The sequence below is a fragment of the Oryctolagus cuniculus genome, chromosome 7 (genome assembly GCF_964237555.1).
Source record: "Oryctolagus cuniculus chromosome 7, mOryCun1.1, whole genome shotgun sequence".
In the NCBI taxonomy this organism is placed as follows: Eukaryota; Metazoa; Chordata; class Mammalia; order Lagomorpha; family Leporidae; genus Oryctolagus; species Oryctolagus cuniculus.
Genome location: NC_091438.1, coordinates 140,030,832 through 140,054,930, shown reverse-complemented (window position 1 = coordinate 140,054,930; position 24,099 = coordinate 140,030,832). Strand labels below are relative to the sequence as shown.

The 24,099-nt window shown below is 50.7% G+C and overlaps 1 protein-coding gene across 1 annotated transcript; it reads left to right on the top strand.

Moving 5' to 3' along the window:
• The first annotated feature begins 1,420 nt into the window (after positions 1–1,420).
• ZBTB8B (zinc finger and BTB domain containing 8B) lies at positions 1,421–23,531 on the top strand. The gene is made up of 4 exons (XM_002720672.5): positions 1,421–1,513; positions 7,894–8,909; positions 15,176–15,354; positions 17,074–23,531. Exons 1-4 carry the CDS (start codon positions 1,452–1,454, stop codon positions 17,389–17,391), a joined length of 1,575 nt encoding a protein of 524 aa, XP_002720718.4. The 5' UTR covers positions 1,421–1,451; the 3' UTR covers positions 17,392–23,531.
• The last annotated feature ends 568 nt before the right edge of the window (positions 23,532–24,099 follow it).

Sequence of the window (24,099 nt, the reverse complement as noted above, 5' to 3'; positions counted from 1 at the left end):
ACAAAAAGGAGATGTTCGCGGGTAGGCGTGTGGTGCAGCAGGCAGGCTGCCACTTGGGATGCTCACATCCTAATCACAGCGCCTGGGTTCCAGTCCCAGCTCTGCTTTGGGTTCCAGCTTCCTGCTAAGGCACACTCTGGGATGCAGAAAGTGCTAGCCCAAGAACTTGGGTCCCTGTCACTCACGTTGGAGACCTGGATTGAGTTCAGCTCTCAGCTTTAGCCTCTGCCCAGCCCTGGCTCTTGCAGGAATCTGGGGAGTTAGCCAACAGGTGGAGGCAAGCACTCTCTCTACTCTCTTGAATTAAAAAAAAAAAAAGTTTTTAAAGATTTATTTATTTATTTACTTGAAAGTCATAATTACAGAGAAAAGGAGACAGAGAGAGAGAGAGAGAGAGAGAGAGAGATCCTCCATCCACTGTTTCACTCCCCAGGGCTGCACCAAGCGCTTCATCCAGATCTCCCACTTGGGTGGCAGGGGCCCAAGGGATATGAACCAGCATCCATATGGGATGCCAGCATCGCAGGCGGTATACCCGCTATGCCACAGAGCCAGCCCTCCTCCCCCAAAATGTAAAGGAGACATTTGGACGCACCGACGTATACAGGGAAAATGCTATGTGGCTATGAAACTGGTCCGGTAGTCAGGGAGAGTCCTGGATCAGATCTTCCCTCACAGCCCTCAGATGGCACCAACTTTGCCCACACCTTGATTTCACAGGTTTCTTACTCCTCAGAACTTCAAGAGAATAAATGTCCATGATCTACACCACCCGGCCCGTGATGCTTTGGTGCAGCAGCCCTAGCGAACGCACTCAGCTCCCCAGAGCTGTTACCTGCCCTGTGGTGCGCACAGGTGTCCCGGAACGCACCCGAACTCTTCTCTAGCAGCGTGTCCGCTATTGGACGGTTTCACCGGCGTGTTCGAACTCCGGTGCCTGCCAAGGGAAGAGAGCTGTGTTTGTCTTTTGCAGCCACGACTACAGGTGCGCAATAAAAACCTGTCGAGCAGGCGAAAGCATTTCACTCCTTTCCAGTCGCTGCGGGGGGAAAGGTGTGCGGGCTGACAAGTCACGGCGCCTATTCTCCGGGCTGCATTCACGCTCGCAACGCGCTGGTCGCTCTCCGGACAGGGAGGCCGGTCCCTCACAAGTCCCTCGAATGGGGCTCCGAAGATCAAAGCGAGACGCAGCCTTCTCACAGGCATGGGTCCTGGCCCCAGGGGGCCTCTCGGTACTTGTAGTCTTTTCCACTATGCCTTCACCCGCAGAGCGAGCGCTGAGACCACAACTCCCGTCACCCTCCGGACCCTGGAGCCTCTAGAGCGCATCCTCCGGAGGAGGCGCCAGCGCCATTGACTAACCTGCTGGCAGAAGGGCCCGCCCCCAGGAACCCAAGCTCCTCCCCGATTGGTCAGCCGCCCCGCCTCTCACTGGAGGGGGCGCCAGGTGAATGAAAGGGGGGCGTGTCGGTGCGCGCAGCTCGCTGGTGGAGAGGCTGGACCCAGCTGGAAGGTGAGAGCCGAGACGCGGGTTCGCGCTGCCACTTCTCTTGGTTTGAGGAGAATTCGGGCACCCCGCAGGCCTGTCCTGGCTGGGGGAGGGCAGCGGGCTCGGTTGCCTGCTCTGGGTCAGCAGGTTTCGGACCGCCCGGCCTTGGCAACTCTCGGGACCCTCTTAGCAAGAGCCTGCGCTGGGTGACAGACCCCCTGCTTCGGCTCCAGCTCACCCCCTTTGCTGGCATTGGCCCATCGCGTCGTCCAGCCAGGCGGGGGTCCAGGGGCTTACTCACACCGATGGTGGACGGCTCCCAGGCGCCAGGGCTCGGCCAAACTGGGGCAGTGCCCACTGCAGCCACGGGCACTTGGGAGGCCGCGAGAGGGGCAAGGCCTCGGGGGCCGAGGGCCATGCTCAGTAGCCTGTTCCGATGGCCTCCAGCTGTCGTCTATCTGGACCACGGAAGATCCCTGTCTTGAGCGTTTTAGCAGGCGAGCCAAGGATGGAGTTGCCCTGAAATTCTTCCTGTGGGAAACTCTTTTCCCAGGTCCTTCTCCACTCCGTGCCTGGGAGAAAGGAGTGACTTCCCCAGCCCGTGGCACGCTGTCCTAGACGGTTTGGGGAAACCTGTTTGCTTAGGGGATACGGGCATCACCTCTGGAATCAGCAGTCAGACCTGGGTTCCAAACCCTAGCTTGGGCATGTCCTCTCTGTTTTATAAATGTTTGCGTCTGTTTGACAAGGGTAGGGGAAGAAAGAGAGAGAGACAGAGACAGAGAGACACGGAGAGACAGACCGACCATCTGCTAGTCCACTCTCTAAATGCCTAGGAGCCAGAAGCTCAATCCAGGGCTACCACATGGGTGGCAAGGACCCAACTACCTGAGCCATCACCTGCTGTCTCCTAAGGTGCACATTAGCCCAGAGCTGCCAGGGACTGAGCCAGGACTGGACCCCAGGAACTCTGACATGGGATGGGGCATCTTAACCATGAGGCCAAATGCCCACCCCTGCGTCTGTATCTTTGAACCTTGGCTTTCTTTGCCCAAGAGAATGTAGTGGTAGTGTCTGCTGTACTAGGTTATTGTGAGGTTAGAATTAATATGCTGGTGGTTTCCACGGTGCTTCATTAGGAGCAGTGCTCGATAAATGTTAGCAATTGAGGAGCAGGCTTTTATTATTCTCCAAGTCTCGTGAGAATCAGTGGAATTCAAAGCCACCCTTGGCCCGTGAACAAAGGCAGGCGTGTGATCTGGCTAGAATGCCCTCAGCCTCGTGTAGGGGTTTGCATTCCAGGTGTGGTGGTGACATCTGCCGTGTCCTGGAGGACAGACACTGCCTTGGGTTAATTTTTCTATGCCTGGAACCTAACTCGTGTCAGCCAGCGTACACATACGTAGCTCGTCATTTGAACTGATTTGGAAGCATGGGAAGGTTTGGGAGGGTCCCTGGCTGAGTGTGGCTAAATGTGCTGCTGGGAGCTGCCTCCCCTGTGGGCTGCTTTTCTGGGAGAAGTGGCGTCCCACACCTCGTCCCAGGAACACACTGAAGGCAAGGGGACTTGAGATGGGTGAATATTTCCTCTGTCTATACCAAGTGAGGACTGGGGAAAGCTTTGGACAAAGTATATGGATAGACTTTTGCAAAGTCAAGTATTATTTGCATGACCCAGTACGATCCCTGTTTGCAGTGAGAAAGCCAAAGGGAATGGGTTTGGGGTCACACTGTCGCTGCAAGGAACATCTTTCAGTAGAAGATAGGAGTAGTGGGGAAGAGGCCTGGTAGGTCGACGGTTCTGCAAGCTAAGAACTTACCTCCCTGGTTTGCCAACTCCTTACTGCTCAGCCCTGCCCCTCACCGACACCTTTTTCTCCTAGTTAATTTTTTTCCTTGTTAATTTTTATTTATTTATTTGAAAGAGAGAGAGATCTTTTTGTCCATCTGTTCACTCCTTAGATGTCCAGAACAGCCAGAGCTTACACACTCGACCCGCGAGGCCTGCGCATTGTGGGATGGTGGGGCAATGGCGTTCTTTGACAAGAAACACCGGAGACAAGTTTTGGTGAACATATCCACTTTATTAACGACCAGGGACACCTTTTAAAGGGCAGGCAGAGGGGGCGTGGCTAATTCAGGGCAACACTAATTCTATAGGATAGAGCTGATATTGGTGCCGCTATGCTTCTCCAATCAGCTTGAAGGTCACGTAGCTTTCCCGATGGGCCTGGGCCACACCAGCGAGCAGTTTACCTGATTGGCAATTACGGGGCCCTTTAACAGGCAGCGGAGGTGGGGGAAATGTGCCTGGGGCTCCCGCCACCTGCCAGGATCAGGCTAACCTGCGTGGGCTAGGCAGGCAGTCTCACAGGATCACCCCAAGAGCTGAACCAGGCTGAGGCCTGGAGCCCAATCTCAGCCTCCACATGGTGGCACGAACCCAAGTACTTGGGCCTCCTCTGCTGCTCCCAAGTTGGGCCTTAGCAGGACACTGGATTAGCAGAACCAGGGCCTCAACCAGGCACTCTGTTAGAGGACGTTGATGTCCCAAGCATTGTCTCTGCTATACCAAACACCTACCCCTTGATTGTTAGTTAAAAAAAAAAAAAAAGGAATACATGAACAGTAAAACATTTCAACTCTACAAGAAGGTTTAAAATGAAAAGTGAAGGTCCCGCTTCCCAAGGGTATCTGCTGTTAACTCTTGTATAATTTACTGAAAACATTATACACATATACCACCAACGCATATCTTAATGGGTTCACACTGCATATTTTATTTTGGATCTTGCCCTCTCTTTTTATTATGTCTTAGTGACATTTTCATATGAACACAGGTAATTCTCTTTTTTCCCTTTTTTTGGAGAGGGTAGGGGAAAGAAGGAGAGAGACAGAGATCTGCCATCTGCTTGTTCATTTCCCAGATGGCTGCAATGGCCAGGGCTGTGCCAGGCCCAACTCAGGAGCCTGGAGCTTCTTCTGGGTCTCCTATATGGGTACAGGGGCCCAAAGCAGTTGGGCCATCTTCCATTGCTTTCTCAGGTGCATTAGCAGGGAGCTGGACCAAAAGTGGAGCAACTGAGTCTGGAACCAGTGCCCGTATGGGATGCCAGCATCCCATGCAGTGGCTTAACCTGCTATGCCGCAGCACCAACCCCTACCACAGATAATTCTGGGTAACAACCTGGCTAACAAAGGGATTCTCCAAATATTAATGTTTATTTGGGAGTAGCATTGCAATGGGAATATGTGTGCCATAGTAAACTATGTGCTTATTCAAAGAGGTTGAGATAGGGAAGCTTTTTGTTTTTGTTTTTGGGAAAGGCAGGGAGACCTGAAGAGATCTTCCATCGGCTGGTTCACTCCCCAGATTCCCACAAACAGCCTTGAAGCCAGGAGTCCAGAACTCAATCCGGGTTTCCCACATGGGTGACAGGAACCTTCTCAGGGTATGCGTTGGCAGGAAGCTGGATTGGACGTGGAGCAGCCACAATGCCAACCAGGCCCTCAGGATGGGTGGGATGTGGGTGTCCCAGGTAGGGACTTACCCTCTGTGCCACCGCGACCCACCCCAAGGGGGAAGTTCTTCAGAGCAAAGTGAGGATTATGTAAAACATTTTGAAACCACAATCCTTGGCTGCAAGGATTAGTAATAACAGCAGTGATGGCTGCACAGCCAGTTGTTGGGCACAAGTCCTTGCAGGAGTATTTCTTGTGCAAGGCGTGGTTCTGGCCTGGTCTTTTGTGATAGTTCTTGTCAGCCATACCTGTGAGAACTCCTCCTTGAATAAGTGCTGGCTTTCTTTATCTTGTTTTCTTTTATGTTGGGGCCTATCCCTCATTTTGTTTCTGACAGCTCTCACAGTTGAATAACACTCTACTGTGTGACTGTGAGATCATTAATGTAACTTTTCCCCTATTAATGGACATTCACATTGTTTCTACTTTTGCACTAGTACAAAAACCTGATGCAATGGATACCTCCAAATTTATAATTTGATATATTTTTAAAACAAGATTTACGTATTTGAGAGAGTTACACAGAGAGGGGAAGAAACACACACAGAGAGAGAGAGAGATCTTCCATTCACTGGTTCACTCCCCAAATGGCTACTATGGCCAGGGCTGGGCTATACCAAAGCCAGTAGCCAGGATCTTCTTCTGGATCTCCCACATGGGTGTAAGGGCGCAAGGACTTAGACCATCTCCCGTTGCTTTCCCAGGAGCATTAGCAGGGTACTGGATCAGAAGTGGAGCAGCGGGTCTAGGACTGGCACCCATATGGGATTCCAGCAATGCAGGTGGCAGCTTTACCTGCTAGTTACAACACCAGCCCCAATTTGATGTGGTTTTTTTTTTTTTTTTTTTTTTTTTTTTGACAGGCAGAGTGGACAGTGAAAGAGAGACAGAGAGAAAGGTCTTCCTTTGCCATTGGGTATTTTTAAAAATATATCAAAAATAGTAAATTTATCCAATGGACATACTGGGGCAAAAAGTGTGTACATTTTAAGTTTTTGATCAATATTGCCAAATTCCCCTCTAAAATGGAATTCGTTATGTTGCTACCAACAATGGGTAATATCACACTGAAAAATGTGATTTTAGGGACCAGTGTTGTGCACTGTGTTTAAGCTTCTGCTTGCAATGCTTGCATCCCATGTTGGAGCCCTGGCTGCTCAGCTTCCAACCACTTCTGTGGTGATGTTCCTGGTGGGGGTTGGGGGGGCAATGGAAGGTGGTCCAAGTGGATGGAGGTCTGGACTCCTGGCTTTGGCCTGGCCCTGCTGTTGCAGCCATTTGGGGAGTGAATCAGGGGATTAAAAGATCTCTCTCTCTCTCTCTCCTCTTCTATCATTCTACTTGTCAAATAAACAAATAAGTAAATTTTTTTAAGAAAAAAAAGAAAAAAGGGGCCAGTGTTTTGGCATAGCAGGTTAAGCCTCTACCTGCAATACCGGCACCCCACATGAGCACTGGTTTGAGACCTGGCTGCTCTGTTTCCTATCCAGCTCCCTGCCGATGTGCTAGGAGGTGGTGGAAGATGGCCCAAGTCCTTGGGCCCCTGCACCCATGAGGGAGATCCGGATACAGTTCCAGGTTCCTGGCCTCAGCCTGGCCCAGCCCTGGCTGTTGCAGCCATTTGAGGAGTAAATCAGCAGATGGAATATCTTTGTTTTTCTCTCTCTTACTCTGCCTTTCAAATAATAAATCCTTTAAAAAGGAAGCATTTTTATTTTTCTTGTATTTTCTTGTCCAGCAGTAGCAAGAACTGCTGAGCAGACTTGACTGGTGAGCCAGGAGGAGGGAGATGGCAGGGGAACTCAGGCCTATGAACATTTTAGGGCTGAGTAACTGGAGATACAATTTTTCCAGGTATCTGACAATTCTTTTCCTGTTTGAACCAGAATGTTAACTTTAACCACTTTGGATGAGAAAGTTCCCCAAATTATGACATAAACGTCTGTCTTGAGTTTAAAATGAGCATAAAAATATGGAAATCTTTTCGATCCCTTAAGCCCATTTATTTTAGCCCTGGGCTATAATTTGGTGATGCCCTCAGGGCATTTTGAATGTGTGGGCACCTTTAATACCCTTAGCTAAATAACCTCAGGCTGATATTTTGAGAAAACCTCTAGGTGTGCTTTTTACAGGCTTGTTGGGTTCTCCTGGCTGTCAGCTCTCACTGTGCAGCTTGTCCGTGCGTTTGCTTACCGAGGCGCCTCTCCACACCCTTCCCTTCCCTAACTGGTTCTCTAGTTTCAAAACCCACCCTATCACTCGACATAAATATGTACCAGCTAGGTCGAAATTGCCATTTAACAGGGCTGTGGTGGGCCTATTTTTTAATTTTTTAAAAATGTGTTCATTTGAGAGCCAGAGAGACAAAGAACCAGAGAAGTTCCCATCTGCTGGGTTACTCCCCCAAATGGCCACAATGGGGGGGGACAGTTAGTCTGGGAAAGCAATCCAAGTCTCCCAGGAGGGCGGCAGGAGCCCAAGCACTGGAGCCCTCACCACTGTCTTCTGGGGTCTGCATTAGCAGGAAGCTGAGTCAAGAGCAGGACCAGGTGTCCAATCCAGGTTCTCCCATGCGGGTGCCAGCATTCTAACCACCAGGCCAGATGGTCACCCTGTGTGGTGGCTCTTTGATGAGTCCAGGCTGTGCCAGTAACGCCTAGGCCCTGTGGAATCTGTCTTTCCGGTGGAGGGATCCCCTTTTGGCAGGGCCAGGTAGGATGGAGAGCTGGGGGTGTGGCCAGCCCCTCCAGCAGGCCTTCTGTGCGTCCCCTGGGAATGCTCCCTGCAGGAGCCTCTGAGCTCGGTGGGGTCATGGGCAGCGGTGGATGCATCTGGGCCGGTCTAGGTGGGATGTGTGAATTCACGCTGAGATCTCTTGGCAGAGACTCAGGCCCCTTGGGCGCGGCGGCCGCCGGCGGAGAGATGGAGATGCAATCCTATCACGCCAAGCTCCTGGGCGAGCTGAACGAGCAGCGCAAGAGGGACTTCTTCTGCGACTGCAGCATCATCGTGGAAGGGCGGATCTTCAAGGCCCACAGGAACATCCTGTTCGCCAACAGCGGCTACTTCCGAGCCCTGCTCATCCACTACATCCAGGACAGCGGGCGGCACAGCACCGCCTCCTTGGACATCGTCACCTCGGACGCCTTCTCCACCATCCTGGACTTCCTCTACTCCGGGAAGCTGGACCTGTGTGGGGAGAACGTGATCGAGGTGATGTCGGCCGCCAGCTACCTGCAGATGAACGATGTGGTGAACTTCTGCAAGGCGTACATCAGGTCCTCCCTGGATATTTGCCGGAAGATGGAGAAGGAGGCTGCGGTGGCGGCAGCGGTGGCCGCGGCGGCGGCGGCAGCAGCTGCAGCGGCCGCCGCCGCTGCTGCTCAGCAGGTGGACAGCGGAAGCCCGGGTTCTGGCAAGGAAGGAATCTCGTGTGGAACCAAGAAGAGCCTGGTGTCCTCTCCGGTCCAGGGAGAGGGGAGCGTGGACTGCTCGAGAGAGCCCCCTTGCGGGGACTGCGGGGACTGCCACCCCTTGGAACTGGTGGTGAAAGACAGCCAGGACCTCTCAGCGCAGGCTACAGGGCTGGGGCCCAAGGTGGAATTCGGAGCCGACGGGGTGGAGGTGGAAGCGGCTGAACAGCTGCAGCAGTACGCTGCCCCGCTGGGCCTGGCCCGCGTGGACGAGGGCCTGCCGGGCAGCCAGGCCGTGGACCTGGCCTACGGGAACTACCACGTGAAGCAGTTCCTGGAGGCCCTCTTGCACAACGGTGCCGTCCAGAGCAAAGACGACGGGGACCATGGCTTTCCCCGGAGTTTGGAGGGAAGACCAGACGGTGCAGGCGTGGCCATGAGCTCCGTGATGGACGTCCAGACGGACTGGTATGCAGAAGACTCAGGTGAGCTCCCGTAGCATGTGTCCCCCTGCGCGCCACTCACCAGGCACCTCCTGGGCCTCGCGGTCTGCATTCCTGTGGTCGACATCAGCATTGTCAGCGTCACTACCATCGTTGTCACCAGGCTCACCACCACCACCATGGTTATTGGTTGAGCACCAGCTGTATACAGGGCATTGCTGCCGCACGTATGCACCTTTGTGTTCCCTCTGCCACCAGAGTATACGCAGTTTGGAGGCATGGGAAGCACCATGTCTTCCAGGAGCCAGCAGCAGGGCCCTGGCCAAGTCGCTGAGCCTCTGGGAACCGCTCTGCCATCTGTAAGATGGGGAGATGGCCTTGCCCTGCCCTTCACGCAGGGCTGTCGTGTGGACCCAGGACCCTTTCTGACCTGTGGTACTGAGTCCTGTGCACGTGGGAGACCTAGACTCTTCTCAGCAGATGTGATTGCTCTTGTTGCACGGTGTCTTGGGGACAGAAGTCAGCTTGTCTGCCACTGGCGGACAGTGGAACCTCAAGCCAAGAAGTTAGCGAGTCGTATTTCTAGGCCACTCTTCTTACCAAGTAGTGAAAGTCTCTTAAATAAGGAGAGATCCGCTGTTTCATTCATTACTATGAGACACCTTGATTTCATTTTTCAAATTTTTTTATGTATTTATTTTTAACAACTTATTTATTTGAAAGGCAGAGTTACAGGGGTGGGGGGGGGAGGCATCTTCCATCCTCTCATTCACTCCCCAAATGGCCGCAATGGCTGGAGCTGGGCTGATCCAAAGCCAGGAACCTGGAGCTTCTTCCAGGCCTCCCATGTGGGTACAGGGGCCCAAGGACTTGGTCCATCTTCTACTACTTTCCCAGGTCATAGATCAGAAGTGGAGCAGCTGGGACTCGAACCAACACCCATATGGGATGCCAGCACTGCAGGTGGCAGCTTTACCACAGCACCGGTCCCAGGGAAGACATTTCTAACAAATTATCTTGAGCAGAAACCTCAAGGAAGTGAGGGCAAACTGCACAGATGTCAAGGGAAAGAACATTCCAGGCAGAGGGAGGAGCAAAGTGCAGAGATCCAGCTGCATAGTCAGCCCTGGTGCTGAACAAAAGGGACAGCAAGATGGCTGACCCGGCTGGAGTGAGCTGAGTGTGTGTGTGGGGGGGGGGGGGGGGTGTAGTCCCAGGGCTTGGACAAGGCTGGGCCTTTGGAGTGATTTGCGATGACTTGGATGTACAAAGGATCCTCTTAGAGCTGCATGAAGAATAGACTGTAGAGGAGCAAGAGTGGAAGCAGGAGGACCACTGGAGGGGGGAGCCTGCAGCGACCCGGGTGAGAGACGTGCCCCTGATTCAGGGAGGGAGCGGGAGAGGGGAGGTTTGGTTGGGTCATGGCTATGCTATCTTTTTTTTTTTTTTTTTTTTTTTTTTTTTTAAGATTGATTAATTTGAAAGGCAGAAGAGCAGAGAGGAAGAGAGAAAAAAAGAGAGACATCTTTCATCCACTAGTTCACTCCCCAAATGGCCACAACAGCTAGAACTGGGCCAGGCCAAAGCCAGGAGCCTGGAACTCCATCCTGGTCTCCCACGTGGGTGGCAGGGGCCCAGATACCTGGGTTGTCTTCTGCTGCTTTCCCAGGTGCGTTAGCAGGAAGTAGAACTGGAAGTGGAGCAGCTGTGATGTAAACTGGCGCTCTGATATGTGACACTGGCATCGTGAGCAGCGTTTTAGCCTGCTATGCCACAACACCTGCCCCTACACTGCAGCTAGAAGCAGAGCTGACCAGACTTGCCAGTGGCTTGGATGAGCAGCATGGGAAAAAGAGGAACTAAGGATGACCTTGACGTGTCTAGCTCGAGCAGCTGATTCCAACGCATGTTTGGGATGCCTGTTGGATACCCGAGTGGAGATGTTTGGTACACAGTTCTGTATGTGAGTTTAGAGTTCTGGGGAGAAGTCGGAACTGAGATATGAACTTGGGAATCAAGGGTGGATCCATGGAACCTAAAACCTGTATCTCCCATTGTCTTAGAGACCTGGAAGGAGAAGATGAGGGGCCTGTGAACTGAATCCTAGGAAGCAGAAACATTTAGAGGTCAGGACAGAGGGCACTGAGGAAGCAGGGCCAATAAGGTCGGAAGAGAATCGAGAGTGATGGGGGCAGCCTGCTGGCCCGACAGTTCGGATGCCTGTGTTCCACCTTGGAGTACGTGAGTTCGATACCCGGCTCCAGCTTCAGACTCCGCCTTCCCACCAGTGCAGACCCAGGGAGGCAGCAGTGACGACTCTGCGGGAACCGCTGTGTTGAGGCACTCAGATCGCAAAAGAGGAAGGGAGGGTCCAGGTCGGTCACGCTTTTCTGGTGGAGAAGTAGCTACAGTTGTTTTTCCCCAAGGGTGTAGGCCAGGTCCATTCATTTCTGTAGATAACTGGGAAGAAGTGTATAGGATAGTGCCCAGTTGATGGGGATGATTGACAGGACTGCACCGTGCCAGAGGAGTGAGCCCCGTGTTGTTGCTTTTATCCTAGAAAGAGATTTTGGGGGGGCTGGCGCTGTGGCGCAGCGGGTTAACACCCTGGCCTGAAGTGCCAACATCCCATATGGGCGCCAGTTCTAGTCCCGGCTGTTCCACTTCCGATCCAGCTCTCTGCTGTGGCCTGGGGAAGCAGTAGAAGATGGCCCAAGTCCTTGGGTCCCTGCACCCACTGGAAGACCCAGAAGAAGCTCCTGGCTTCAGATCGGCACAGCTCCAGCCGTTGCGGCCAATTAGGGAGTGAACCATTGGATGGAAGACTCACTCACTCTCTCTCTCTCTCTCTCTCTCTCTTTCTCTGCCTCTCTCTCTCTGCCTCTCCTCTCTGTGTAACTCTGACTCTCAAGTAAAAAATAAATAAATCTTTAAAAAAAAAGAGAGAGAGATTTTGGAATTGCTCCAGATACAAAATGTTAGGCATGATCAGGGTGGGACTAGAAATTGAAGAGAAAATGCTGCACCCTACCGTCAAGGACAGGTGGGCTCTCGCCTGGAATCCGGCTCGCCCTGCTTTCTGCAGCATCTTGGGAAAGACAGAGCCCCGTTAGGGCCCCTGAGGTGGTCCCGGGGAAGAGAGTTCCTCCAGTGTTGGCACAGAGCCTGGACTGCTTCACTGATGGGGAAATGCCAGGAGGGCCAGGGATTTGGCACAGCAGTTGAGACCCTGCTGGGACATACACACCCTGTATCGAAGGGCTTGAGTTTGAATCCTGGCTGCACTTCCAGTTGAAGACTTCCTGTTGGGGCTCAGCAGGTTAAGCCATCACCTGCAGCGCTGGCATCCCATATGGGCACCAGTCCGAGTCCTGGGTGTTCCACTTCCCATCCAGCTTCCTGCTAACACGCCTGGGAAAGCAGCAGAGGATGGCCCAAGTGCTTGGCCCCTGCACCCACGTGGGAGACCTGGATGAATTTGGGGAGTGAAGCAGTGGTTGGAAGATCTCAGTCCCTTCCTCTTTCTATAACTCTGCCTTTCAAATAAATAAACCATTCTTTAAAAAAAACACTGAGGATATCATGATGATGGTAGAAATTGCTAGCAATGGGGCTGGCGCTGTGGGCCAAGCCACCTCCTGCGGCAGTGGCATCCCATAAGGGTGCTGGTTTGTGTCCTGGCTGCTCCTCTTTTGATCCGGCTTTCTGCTATGGTCTGAAAAAGCAGTAGAAGGTGACCCAAATGCCTGGAGGAGGCTTCTGGCTTCGAATCAGCTCCGCTCCAGCTGTTGCAGCCATTTTGGGAAGTGAACCAGCAGATGGAAGATCTTTCTCTCCATCTCTCCCTTCTCTGTCTGTAACTCTATCACCTCTCAAATTAAAAAAAAGAAAAAAGAAAAAATAAATTGCTAGCACTTAGGAGTGCTTGCTGTGTGCCAGGTGCTGTGTTTTATGAGTTATTTCCTATCAGTCTTCCCCTGTTCCCATGAGGTGGGAACTGTTAACATACCTATTTTACAGATGAAGAAAGGGCACAGAGAAGTTGAGTAAGATGTCCAGGGACACACAGCTGGTAAGTGGTAGAGGCAGGACTTGAACCCAGGTTTTTGTGCCTGGAAAGCTTGTGTTCCTTCATATGGGCTATAACATGACTAAAGTCTGTAAATCCTGAAAGGTGTGGGTGGAGGACCTAGTCTTGGAATTTGTAATAAACCTGACTGAGAAAACATGAGAGGAGCAGTTTTTACACATGTGGGTGATAGTCACGTTGTTACCTTAATGGTTGTAAGGTGAGAAAAAAAGTTGATAGTCTAGTGAAGGGGGCTGGTGCCGTGGCTCACTTGGTTAATCCTCCGCCTGCAGTGCCGGCATCCCATAAGGGTGCCAGGTTCTAGTCCCGGTTGCTCCTCTTCCAGTCCAGCTCTCTGCTGTGGCCTGGGAAGTCAGTGGAGGATGGCCCAGGTCCTTGGGCCCTGCACCCGCATGGGAGACAAGGAGGAAGCGCCTGGCTCCTGGCTTCAGGTCGGCGCAGCACCGGCCATAGGGGCCATTTGGGGAGTGAACCAACGGAAGGAAGACCTTTCTCTGTCTCTCTCACTGTCTATAACTCTACCTGTCAAAAAAATTTAAAAAAAAAGTCTAGTGAATTCCCAGATATTTGATGATTTCAGATAGAGTTAATATGAATTCCAGACAATTTAGGGTCTACAACCCAGCAAAGCTTTTGCTCAGAAGAAAGTCTTAGTAATTACGCTCTGAGAAAGCATGAGTGAGTTCTGGTCCAGGGGACTGACCCATCGTCACAGGATTTTTCAAACTTCTGGAGGTGATGAGATCAATGCAGGGAGTCTGTAGTAGTCATCCCAGGGGCCCACAAGCTGCGGGGCTTAAGCAGCCGACACTGGGGCTGGCTCTGTGGGATGCCAGCTTCCCAGGTGGCAGCGTTACCACTACGCCTCAATGCCAGCCCCATGATATGCATTCCAGGAGGCAGAAGCTGACAGCTCAAGTGCCTGGGTCCCTGCCACCCACAGGAGACCTGGATGGAGTTCCAAGCTCCTGGCTTTGGCCTGGCCCAGCTCTGGCTATTGCAGGCATTTGGGAGGGTGAACCAGTGGTTTGTTCTCTCTGTCTCTCTGCCACTCAGCCTTTCAAATAAGTTAATAAACACTATAAATTAAAAAAAAAATGGACACCATCATCATGGATGTTGTTTTAGGAAGCTTTTCCTGTTATCCACATTAAGGTACTTGTGCGTTCTGAGTTTTTTTTTTTATTTTTATTTTTATTTTTATTTTTATTTTTATTTTTATTTTTATTTTTATTTTTGACAGGCAGAGTGGACAGTGAGAGAGAGAGACAGACAGAGAGAAAGGTCTTCCTTTTGCTGTTGGTTCACCCTCCAATGGCCGCCGCGGCCGGCGCGCTGCGGCCGGCGCACCGCGCCGATCCGATGGCAGGAGCCAGGAGCCAGGAGCCAGGTGCTTTTCCTGGTCTCCCATGGGGTGCAGGGCCCAAGCACCTGGGCCATCCTCCACTGCACTCCCTGGCCACAGCAGAGGGCTGGCCTGGAAGAGGGGCAACCGGGACAGAATCCGGCGCCCCGACCGGGACTAGAACCTGGTGTGCCGGCGCCGCTAGGCGGAGGATTAGCCTAGTGAGCCGCGGCGCCGGCCTTTTTTTTTTTTTTTTTTAAAGATTTTTTATTTATTTGAAAGACAGAGTTACAGAGAGAGGTAGAGACAGAGAGAGAGGTCTTCCATCCAATGGTTCACTCCCCAGATGGCCACAACGGCTGGAGCTGCACCCATCCGAAGCCAGGAGCCAGGAGCTTCTTCTGGGTCTCCCATATGGGTGCAGGGGCCCAAGGACTTGGGCCATCTTCTACTGCTTTCTCAGGCCACAGCAGAGAGCTGGATCAGAAGAGGAGCAGCCGGGACTAGAACCTGCGCCCATATGGGATGCCGGCGCTTCAGGCCAGGGTGTTAACCCACTGCACCACAGCACCGGCTCCGCGTTCTGAGGTTTTAATATAAGATGTGTTTCTAACTGTGTCACAGAGAAGCATAAAGGCTGGTGTCTTACCACATTGCTTGTGACCTTATATCAGAGCCCACTTTGCCCGCTGGCTGGGCGGGAGCCAGACAGAGTTGGACTCACACACATTGCCTTGCTGTTGGCTGGCAGTGGAGTTGCTATCTTCCCTCTCTGTGCCCACGGAATTCCCCAGCTCCAGCTCCCACGCATCGGAGGCCAGCCTGGGTCGGCACTGCTTCAGTATCGCTAAACCAATCCGTTGGGTTCCCCAGGTGATGTGCTGGTGGTCCCCATCAAGCTGCACAGGTGTCCCTTCTGCCCTTACACTGCCAAGCAGAAGGGCATCCTCAAGCGGCACATCCGCTCGCACACGGGAGAGCGGCCCTACCCCTGCGAGACCTGCGGCAAGAGGTTCACCCGGCAGGAGCACCTGCGCAGTCACGCCCTGAGCGTAAGTGTCCACCGGCCACGGCCAAGGGTGGGGCGCTGTATTCTCTAATGAAGGGCAAAGCCAGCTTGGCTTTCTCTTCTTCATCCACTGGGGTATTTTCAGATGCTTTTGAACAAAGGTTTCTGCTACTAAATGAAAGCTGGGCTGGCGTTGCTTAGAGAAAGTGAAATTTTGCACTAGTTTTTCTATGGGGCAAAATCAAGAAAGTTTAGCTTCTGGCCAGGGATGGTTGTCATAAGGATGAAAACAGCAGGACTTGGTTAGGGGGCGGTGGGTGTCTTCCCACCAATGTGACGCCCAAAGCAAGCCACATTCTCTGTGTCCCACCCAGCAGCAGCACCAGGGGTGGAGGAGAGGTAAGCGCAGTCACATGGAGAGTGGAGAGCAGACAGACAGAGCTCCAGCCCTAGGGGCTCTTCCCTCCACCTAGCCGGCTCCCAGGAGTCTCACATGGGGAGCTAGTGAGTCCCAACAGCTAGAAAGCAGAGAAAGACCTTGCATTCATGATCGTCTTTGAGCATGGCAATCAGTCTTTGGAAAATCCAAAATAAAGATAGTTTGAACTTCAGAGGATGCTCCCCAGAATGTGAAACCCACCGAATAGGAGAGAATATTTGAGAGGCATGTATCTGATAAGGGTCTAGAATGTGTAAGACTTGGGCTGGCACTGTGGTCTAGCAGGTTAAGTCACCACCTGTGATGCCAGTGGCCATATGGGTGCCGGTTCGCATCTTGGCTGCTCCACTTCTGATTCAGCTCACTGCTAATGTGCCTGGGAAAGCAGTGGAAGATGCTCCAAGTCCTTGGGCCCCTGCACCCAGTGAAGTTCCCAACCCCTTGCTTAGGCCTGGCCTTTCAAATAAATAAATAAATATTTGGAAAACCAAACCAAACAGAGGCTCCGAATGACTCACAGAGCCCCTACTGGCTGGAGCTCCTGCAGAGTGCGCAGGTCAGGAGTTAGCTCTCCGCCCAGCAGGAGTCCTGAGGTCGCTGCCCTTAGGAGAAGCTGTCTGGGAGAGGAGACCAGCTTTCCAGTGCAGAGCTTTTCATATAAGTAAGCCAAGCCCTTAGCAGTGGAAAAAGTCAGGGGTGAAGACTTTGCTGGCACCTCTGGGGGGCACACGTCCACTCCAGCAAATCTGCCTTCCTCATACTCAACCAATCCAAGGGACGTGAAAAAAACACGTCTGAAATCCAGCTCGGTTTGCTGAGCCCCCTTAACATGCCAAACACTGGGGACACAGTCATGAGTGAGACACCCTCCATCCCTGCCCTCTAGGAGCTGGAGTCTAGTGATTTGTGAGAAGTACACCCACAAAAAGTATAGGTGAGAATACACACGGGAAAATGCCTGTTGCGAAAAAGCAGTTATTGAATTTCAAAAGTTTTGCACCCAAATCTATATTTTAGTTCCATTTTCCAAACTTTTGGAAGGATACTGGTATTGGTTCAGAGCACCAAGGAAGACTTCTTTGGAAGGCATTAGTAAGGGCTGAGGGGTCGGTGATGGAGAGGAGGGAACATTCCATATGCGGCCCTGGGATAGAAAGGATCTTGGTGAGATTGAGGCTGTGACAGAGAAGGCAAGGGGAGAGTGGCGAGAGATGAGGCTGACAGGGGGTAGGGGACCGGGGAGGGTGGGCGCCGGTCACCTGGGACCTCGTAGAGCCCGGCTCACAGCCTTTGTGACGTTGACCGTGCCAGCTGTGATTACAGGTGCACAGATCCAGCCGTCCGATCATCTGCAAGGGCTGCCGCAGGACCTTCATGAGCCACCTGTCCCCGGGGCTGCGGCGCTTCGGGCTCTGTGACAGCTGCACCTGTGTCGCAGACATGCGTGATGAGGACGATGATTTGATGCCCGTTAACCTCAGCCTCGTGGAAGCTTCCTCCGGGAGCCTGGAAAAGAGCGACACGGACAATGACTGGCCCATCTATGTGGAGTCGGGTGAGGAGAACGAGCCCGCGGGAGATGATTCGGATGAGAAGCCACGAGTGCGACCCGGCTTCCCAGACCGAGAGACACTCACGTAGCGACAGATCGGCGGGGGGAATGTCTTAGTGTTTGTTGTGGCCTGTCCTGTGGTTGAAAGCCACCATTTGTCCAACTTGGTGGCATCGAGAGAAACACGTTTTCCCTGTTGTGTTGTTTGCATTGTTGATAGACTCCGTGCCAGAGGCTGGACTTTGTGACGCATCACTTTCTTGTACAGGGCCCTCGGCTTCTGAGGGCTGGCCTGGCCCCTCCTGAGTTCGGAGTGAATCATCAAGGCTGGTCCCCAGGCCGCGGGGTTCCTCCTGGGCACCCAAACTCTGCATGGGAAGATAAGAAACCCTCTCACTCGCGTTTGCGCGGTCTCAGTCCCTTACATTCCTTTCTCAGAAAAGATGGGCAAGGGTGCAGCACGTTTCGGGTCGGCCTTACCTCTGCCAGGCCCCCCCATTGCGTTCCGCAGTTTAATGCTCTGGCAGGGGAGTAAAGGGAAAGCGTGACCCCCAGGAAGCAGGCAGGGCTGTCTGGCTCCCCTATCCTGAGAGGCGCTCTCTAAATCTAAAACCGCAGTTCTAAAGGTGCAGACAAGCATGGCGTGGACCAAAAGGCTCATTAGCGCACCCTGGCTTGGCCAGTTTTAAGTTAGCCCTGGGAAGAGGAGCCTGAGAGCAGGACGAGGCGGTTTCCCTGTCTAGTCTGCTCTCTGACAATTCTGCACGCACGCAGATAATCCGTCCTGTGAGCCTGCAACAGGACATTTGGGGAAAACTCTAAGTGTCCCCCTGTTGTTTCCAGCCACTTCAAAAGCCATTGCCCTATATCCCGGAAGCATGGCTGGCCCTGACATTGTTTTACTAAGTGCATGCCTAAAACTTTAATTGGAGGAAAAGTGTTAGACCGTATATTTGTGGATTATTCACCTCTTAAAAGATTCCCTTGAGGGAAAGAGAAGGTTACTGAAACAGGTTTCTTAAAACGTCACTTTCACCCACTTTGCAGCTGTATGCAAGAGAGGCTGAATTCTTTGAGGGACCAAAGGGCAGGAAATATTAGGGATTAAGGATGTAACGGAAGGCACTTTCGTCATGTTGTGCAAGTCTTGTATTAAAGTGCCCAAGTAGGTTTTAAAAGAAAACTCCTGTTTCCCCTTTCACTTTAGAAGAGCTGTGTTGCAAGAGGTGGTTAAATCATTTTTCTTTCTCAGACAATACATACATAAATACATGCCGTTATAAATTGTCTTGTAAATGTTAGTTGTTGAAGAGTTAGAAAAGGTTGATATCTCACTTCTCAACAGTAATCAGAATTCTAGAAGGGGGGATTATTTTCTAAGGATCTAGGACAAGGGAAACTCAGAAATCAAGGACTAAGCGTGCAGACACTCTCGTAACACTGTGGCGTCTACACGTGTGATCGCGGCCTTGTCTGCTGTAACAGGGCGTGCACTGCTCCGGGTGAGGTCATCTGGGGAGTCACATAGAAAAAGGCAGGCTACCGGTACACTCAGTAGGACCATATTCTGCAAGACTGGCAGTTTAAAAGCTCATCTTTTCCTACAGGTAGTTGGTAAAATATTGTTCTGGATCAATTGTTACACTTTAATCAGGGACCGCAAATGCTTTTCTTACCTGAAATGAAAATATTAACAGTTGTTTTAACAGAGGGATCTTAGCAAAAGGCAAACATCCCTGGATGTGTAAAAGATTTACTTTGCGAGGAGTTTTGTTCCATAGTTGTTCTTGCTTTGTTTAAATTATTTCTGATGTTTGAATGTGACTCTTCTACCTCGTGGTTAACTTCTCGGCTGACTTTCTCCAGTTGACCTAGGAGCCTCTTCAGTAACGCTGTGATCCATTCAAATCACCAGGTGAAAAATTTTACATTAGCAATGCTGTGTAAGATGGCAGCTCTCGCTGCAGGTTGATGTTGCCTGGGCCAGAAGACCTCTGGCAATGTCTGGAGAGGTCCTCAGTTGCTACTGCGCAGGACAGCGTGCTGCTGATACCTGGTTCGTGGAGGCCAAGGTCAGTGCGTAACATCCCACAGGACCCGGGCCGCTCCCCCAGCACAGAATTTCCTCGTTCAAAATGTCGAAAGTATGGAGGTTGAGAAACTCTGCTGTAAGAGAAAATAGGACTTTTTAAATAGAGTGAACTTCACTTTGCGTTCTGTTGCTGAGGACAGATGGTTCACAGCTTGCCCAAGGTCTGATCTCGGTTTGTGCCGTGAAAACTTGGGAACTCTGACTATGATTCAGACACTGGTATTAGGCTCCGATCATTTTGTTAAATTTTTAAGTCACAGAATCACTGGGAAGAAAACAGAACATGAAGTTTAATATTTAAATGAGTCTCTTTCTTCCATAATGTCTCAGATGGTTGCCCTCCTGGTTGACTGATTAGTTTGTGTAACTTACGCAATATCAGCCGTCATTGGTGATCACCGGACCGCTGGATTCTGCTACTTTCAAAGGAGCTCACTTCCCGTGTCTGAATGACCGGATCATAAACTAGTCACCCGCCAAAGTTACATTCACATTTTTGGTGGTCGGTATTTACAGTCATGAAGTCTTCCAGGTTTCATGCATAGAATCAGGGATATTTTTATAAGTGAATTCACAGTTGGGCCCAACACAGATTATAAGTGATTTAGTTTCTATTCTCGCATCTTTCTGGTGCAGTCGGTCCAAGTTCACAAAGGGATATTTTTGTCTCACAGTAGACAGGATTCTTTCCCGTAATGGCATTCACAGGTGGCATTCTTGGGCAGTCGTTTCTTTGGGGGGATGGGAGCCCCTTTCCACAGGGTCAGGAAAGCGTGTAAATAAGACCCAGGACTGTAATAATCAAGAAGTGACGCAGGGCATCAGAATTCCTGATCAGCTAGCAGAAAGATGCCACTCTGATGTAAATATTTTGGTGGCTACTGACTTTGCTGCCGGCACAGTGTTGTGAAGTTGAGTGTTCTGGCGGTTCAGAATACTGGCTTTTTGTTGCCCTTAATGGATGTTGTCATGAACCCCACAGGGAGGAAGACAACAGGTAGGGCTGCCTGCGTCAGTTCTAAAAGCAGCAGGGAGACGCGAGTGGCCTTTTGTCAACTGAATTCACACGTTCACTTGGACCTATATGACTTTCCTGTGTGTTCCTTGTGCATTGAGAATAGAATCACTTCCGTGAAATCTAGCTTGATGGGGTGGGGGTGGGGACACAGGGTTGGGCTGGGTGTGAAGTTCCTATTACACTGTTTTGAGCATTACCATTGCACTTCCTGTTGTTGGTGTCTTGTAGCTTGCTTAGTGCTTTTATGGGATCACACTCTTCTAACCTCAAAAGGAGGCACTCTGTTCGTTTGGATGGACCATGTTTCCACTGATTCTTGGTTGCTGTATGTGCCAGGACTGTGTTCCTCAAACCCTTCGTTGTAACACCGGACATTTGAATTCTTTTCTTCAGACGATGCTTCTCAAAGGCAGGTGAAAAGATCTTTGAGGCAGGAATAGTTTGGCTGGTTTCTGACTTGCCTTACTTTTAAAAGGGGACTTTGTGTGACCAGATGATATGGAAGCTTCCCCACGGAAGGAGCGTATTTAGCAAGTGTTGAGCTTCCACGTGGATGATTTTGCTACAGCCAATATTTCATTCACAAGAATGGTCTTATGGTTTGGGGGAGCAATTTTTTAATCTATCATTTGGTTTTTGGACCTTTGTCAATAGTTAATTAGAAATCAGGAGGGGTCACAGTAGGGACCATGTGCTTGGAGGAAGAAAGCTTGGGGATTTTGAAGGGAGGCATCAGTTTGAGATACCTGTCTTGATGACTTGTAATGAGTATGGATTACCCAGCAGGAAGACAGTGCAGGATATGATCAAGATGTTTTCTGGGAGCAGAAAAGCACGCCAGACAGTTTCACGGAAGTCCTGTGCAGCAGCCTCTACCACTACCCAAGACACAGGCCGATAGTGCTGCAGTCCCCTGCAGGTCTCCTCAGGCTCACTGAGTGCTGGCAAGCATTCAGGCTCATAGGTGGCCACACCTGGCGTCACAGACATTGGAGAGGACACGGGATGGGAGGCACAGCTGGCCAGCAGGGCAGACACAGAAGCAGATCTTCTGCGAGAGTCCCTGCAGCTGTCCGTGTGGCACAGCTGAGGGGCAAAGATCCACATCAGGCCGATATGGACGCTGCCCTCGCCCAAAAGCCGCTTGCCCCACAACAAGCAAGCGTCTCCTGTAACAACTGCATAGACATAGCTTCCAGGATCACCCAGAAGGACAGGCCTCTTCCAAGGGTCACTGTACTCAGGGAAGCCCAAAGCTGTGGCTTCCTATCTGGTATTTATTGTTTTGCCAGTGCACATGCAATTTATCGATTAGGGGTCATTTCTACCACATGGAATGTTGCCTAGCAACATAGCTGACACATGACTCTTCATTAGGTTGTCAGGGGAACAGAGCACAAAAGTTTACCAAAAGTCAAATTCTCACACAGAAGGGGAATAGATTTTATTAATCCTTTACCAAACAGTATGCTAAGCGAGTTCACGATAGATATTCCGCCTAATTGCCATAAATGTACCTGGAAGAATTTCCTACGAAAATGTTGCCAACACCGCCTCGTTTTCCTGTCTTGAATAGTATTCATTCTTTGTGCTCAGCTGCTTGTGTTTTAGTGCACCATTGGCCCATTTTGCCGAGTTATGTGTAAGAATTGGATAATCAGCCAAAATGGTGCCATCAGAATGTCATGTATCCTTTGGTGCTGTGGCGAGTCTGGAACGTCATACTCTAAGGACATTATCAAATGAGAATTTCTGAGGATTCCATCAGTCATCCTTTGATGGGAACCTGTGTCCACCCGGCTGCCAGCAAACACTGGTCTCTTGGTCACAGTGCCTTTTACTGCTATGACGTGTGGTGCTACCCCTGCCTGCTTCTGTTGCTTCTGGAAGATCACTAAGTATGGCTGGAGGGTTATTTATTCTGCAGCTATCCAACCATTGTTTGTGGTGCTCTAATTATTAGGTGCCAGGCACTAGGGGTAGGTCAGTGAACCAGCAAAATCCCTGCCCTCAAGGGACTTGCGGTGTGCGGTCGGAGACTGGTGGTTAAACAGTGACAACACAATGTGCTAAGTGTGACAGGAGGGCAAGAACACAGGGCGCGGGGCTGGGAGCACTTGGCTGCAGCACCTCAGAGAAGGCTTTCTGGGCTAAGCTGGTATTTCTGTGGTCCTAACCGTCCAGCAAACTTCTAGCTCTGGGACACTATTTATAAGCAATTTGTTTAGTTTTTGAAACTTCCTGCCTTTTCCAGACATGGTGGGTGTAGACACTAACATTGTTAATTATTTTATTCAAGTATGTCAAAATATTGTGACTGTTTTAGCATATCTTAGTCTTTAGAAAAAATATATATGGTTTTATAATTTTAAATTTATATGTAACAGATACAATTATTATTTGTCAATTAAAAATAAAATTAAAGCAGTGGCAATAACTACTTCCCATTACGTTGATCCAGTGCAATAAGATAGACAAGGTTTCGCTACTGTGAGAGATGGGCAGGAGCCCATTGTCCCTGGATTGGCTCTTGCCTGGCCATGTGGATGAGTTCATAACCTAGAAATCAGGATAGATGGGAGGGAGACAGGGCCGTTCAGTCAGAGCACTTGGGAGCTAAAGGGACCCAACCCATTTTATAGGCAGATGAAGTGACTCGTCCCACGTTCCCCCAGTCTGGTTAGTTTCAGAGAGCAGGTCCTGGCAGGCCAGTGCTGATAACCAACAAGCATGTTTGGGCAGGCAGCAGAGACCCTCCATAGATAGCCATGGTTTCCTTGGTTACCCATCAGCCCAAAATGCTATCTGGGCCCCTGGTGATCGCTATGCCCTGTGTGGTCCTGGCCTGCATTTCTGTAACGCTTGGATGGGGAGTGGAGATGAAGAGTGTTGAACACAGGATGGGGTGGGGTCATTTAGTTTCTTGGTCCTGTAATACTCACACATATCTGAAGCAATATAAACCCCTATCAGCACACACTCAACTTACTCCCAGATAAGGCAAATCAAAATTTTCTTCGTCTACTTATTTGATATGTATCATGTATTTGGTTTTCTAATGTGTTCATTTTATTTGTAAAAACTTTCAAAAATATGAAATATATATTACCTTGAAATTATTTTTCCAACCTCTCTACTGATTTTTAAATTGTAAATTGAGCATGATTCAGGGAATTTGATAAGGACAATTTTATTTGAAACTGCAGACCATGTATTTTTAAGCCTGCCAGCCCACATAGGGGGTAGTGCTGTGGCTTAGCAGTAAAGCGGCTGCCTGCAGTGCTGGCATCCCATATGGGTGCTGGTTCAAGTCCCAGCTGCTCTTTCCTAGCCAGCTCTCTGCTATGGCCTGGGAAAGCAGTGGAAGATGCTCCAAGTCCTTGGGCCCCTGCACCTGTGTGGGAGGCCCAGAAGCTCTGGCTCCTGGCTTCAGATCAGCCTAGTGGCCATCTGGGGAGTGAACCAGTGGATGGAAGACACCCCCCCTCCTGTCTCTCTCTGCCTCTGCCTCTCTGTAACTCTGCCTTTCAAATAAATAAATCAATCTTTTTAAAAAATGTATTTTAGGTATTTCTTGAGTCAGTGGATTTTAATAAATTGATTGCAGAAGCAAGTCTTATTTAAAAGTCTGAAATAATATACAACTTATTAGTAAAACAGATTAGCCACTTAATCTAAAAATACCTA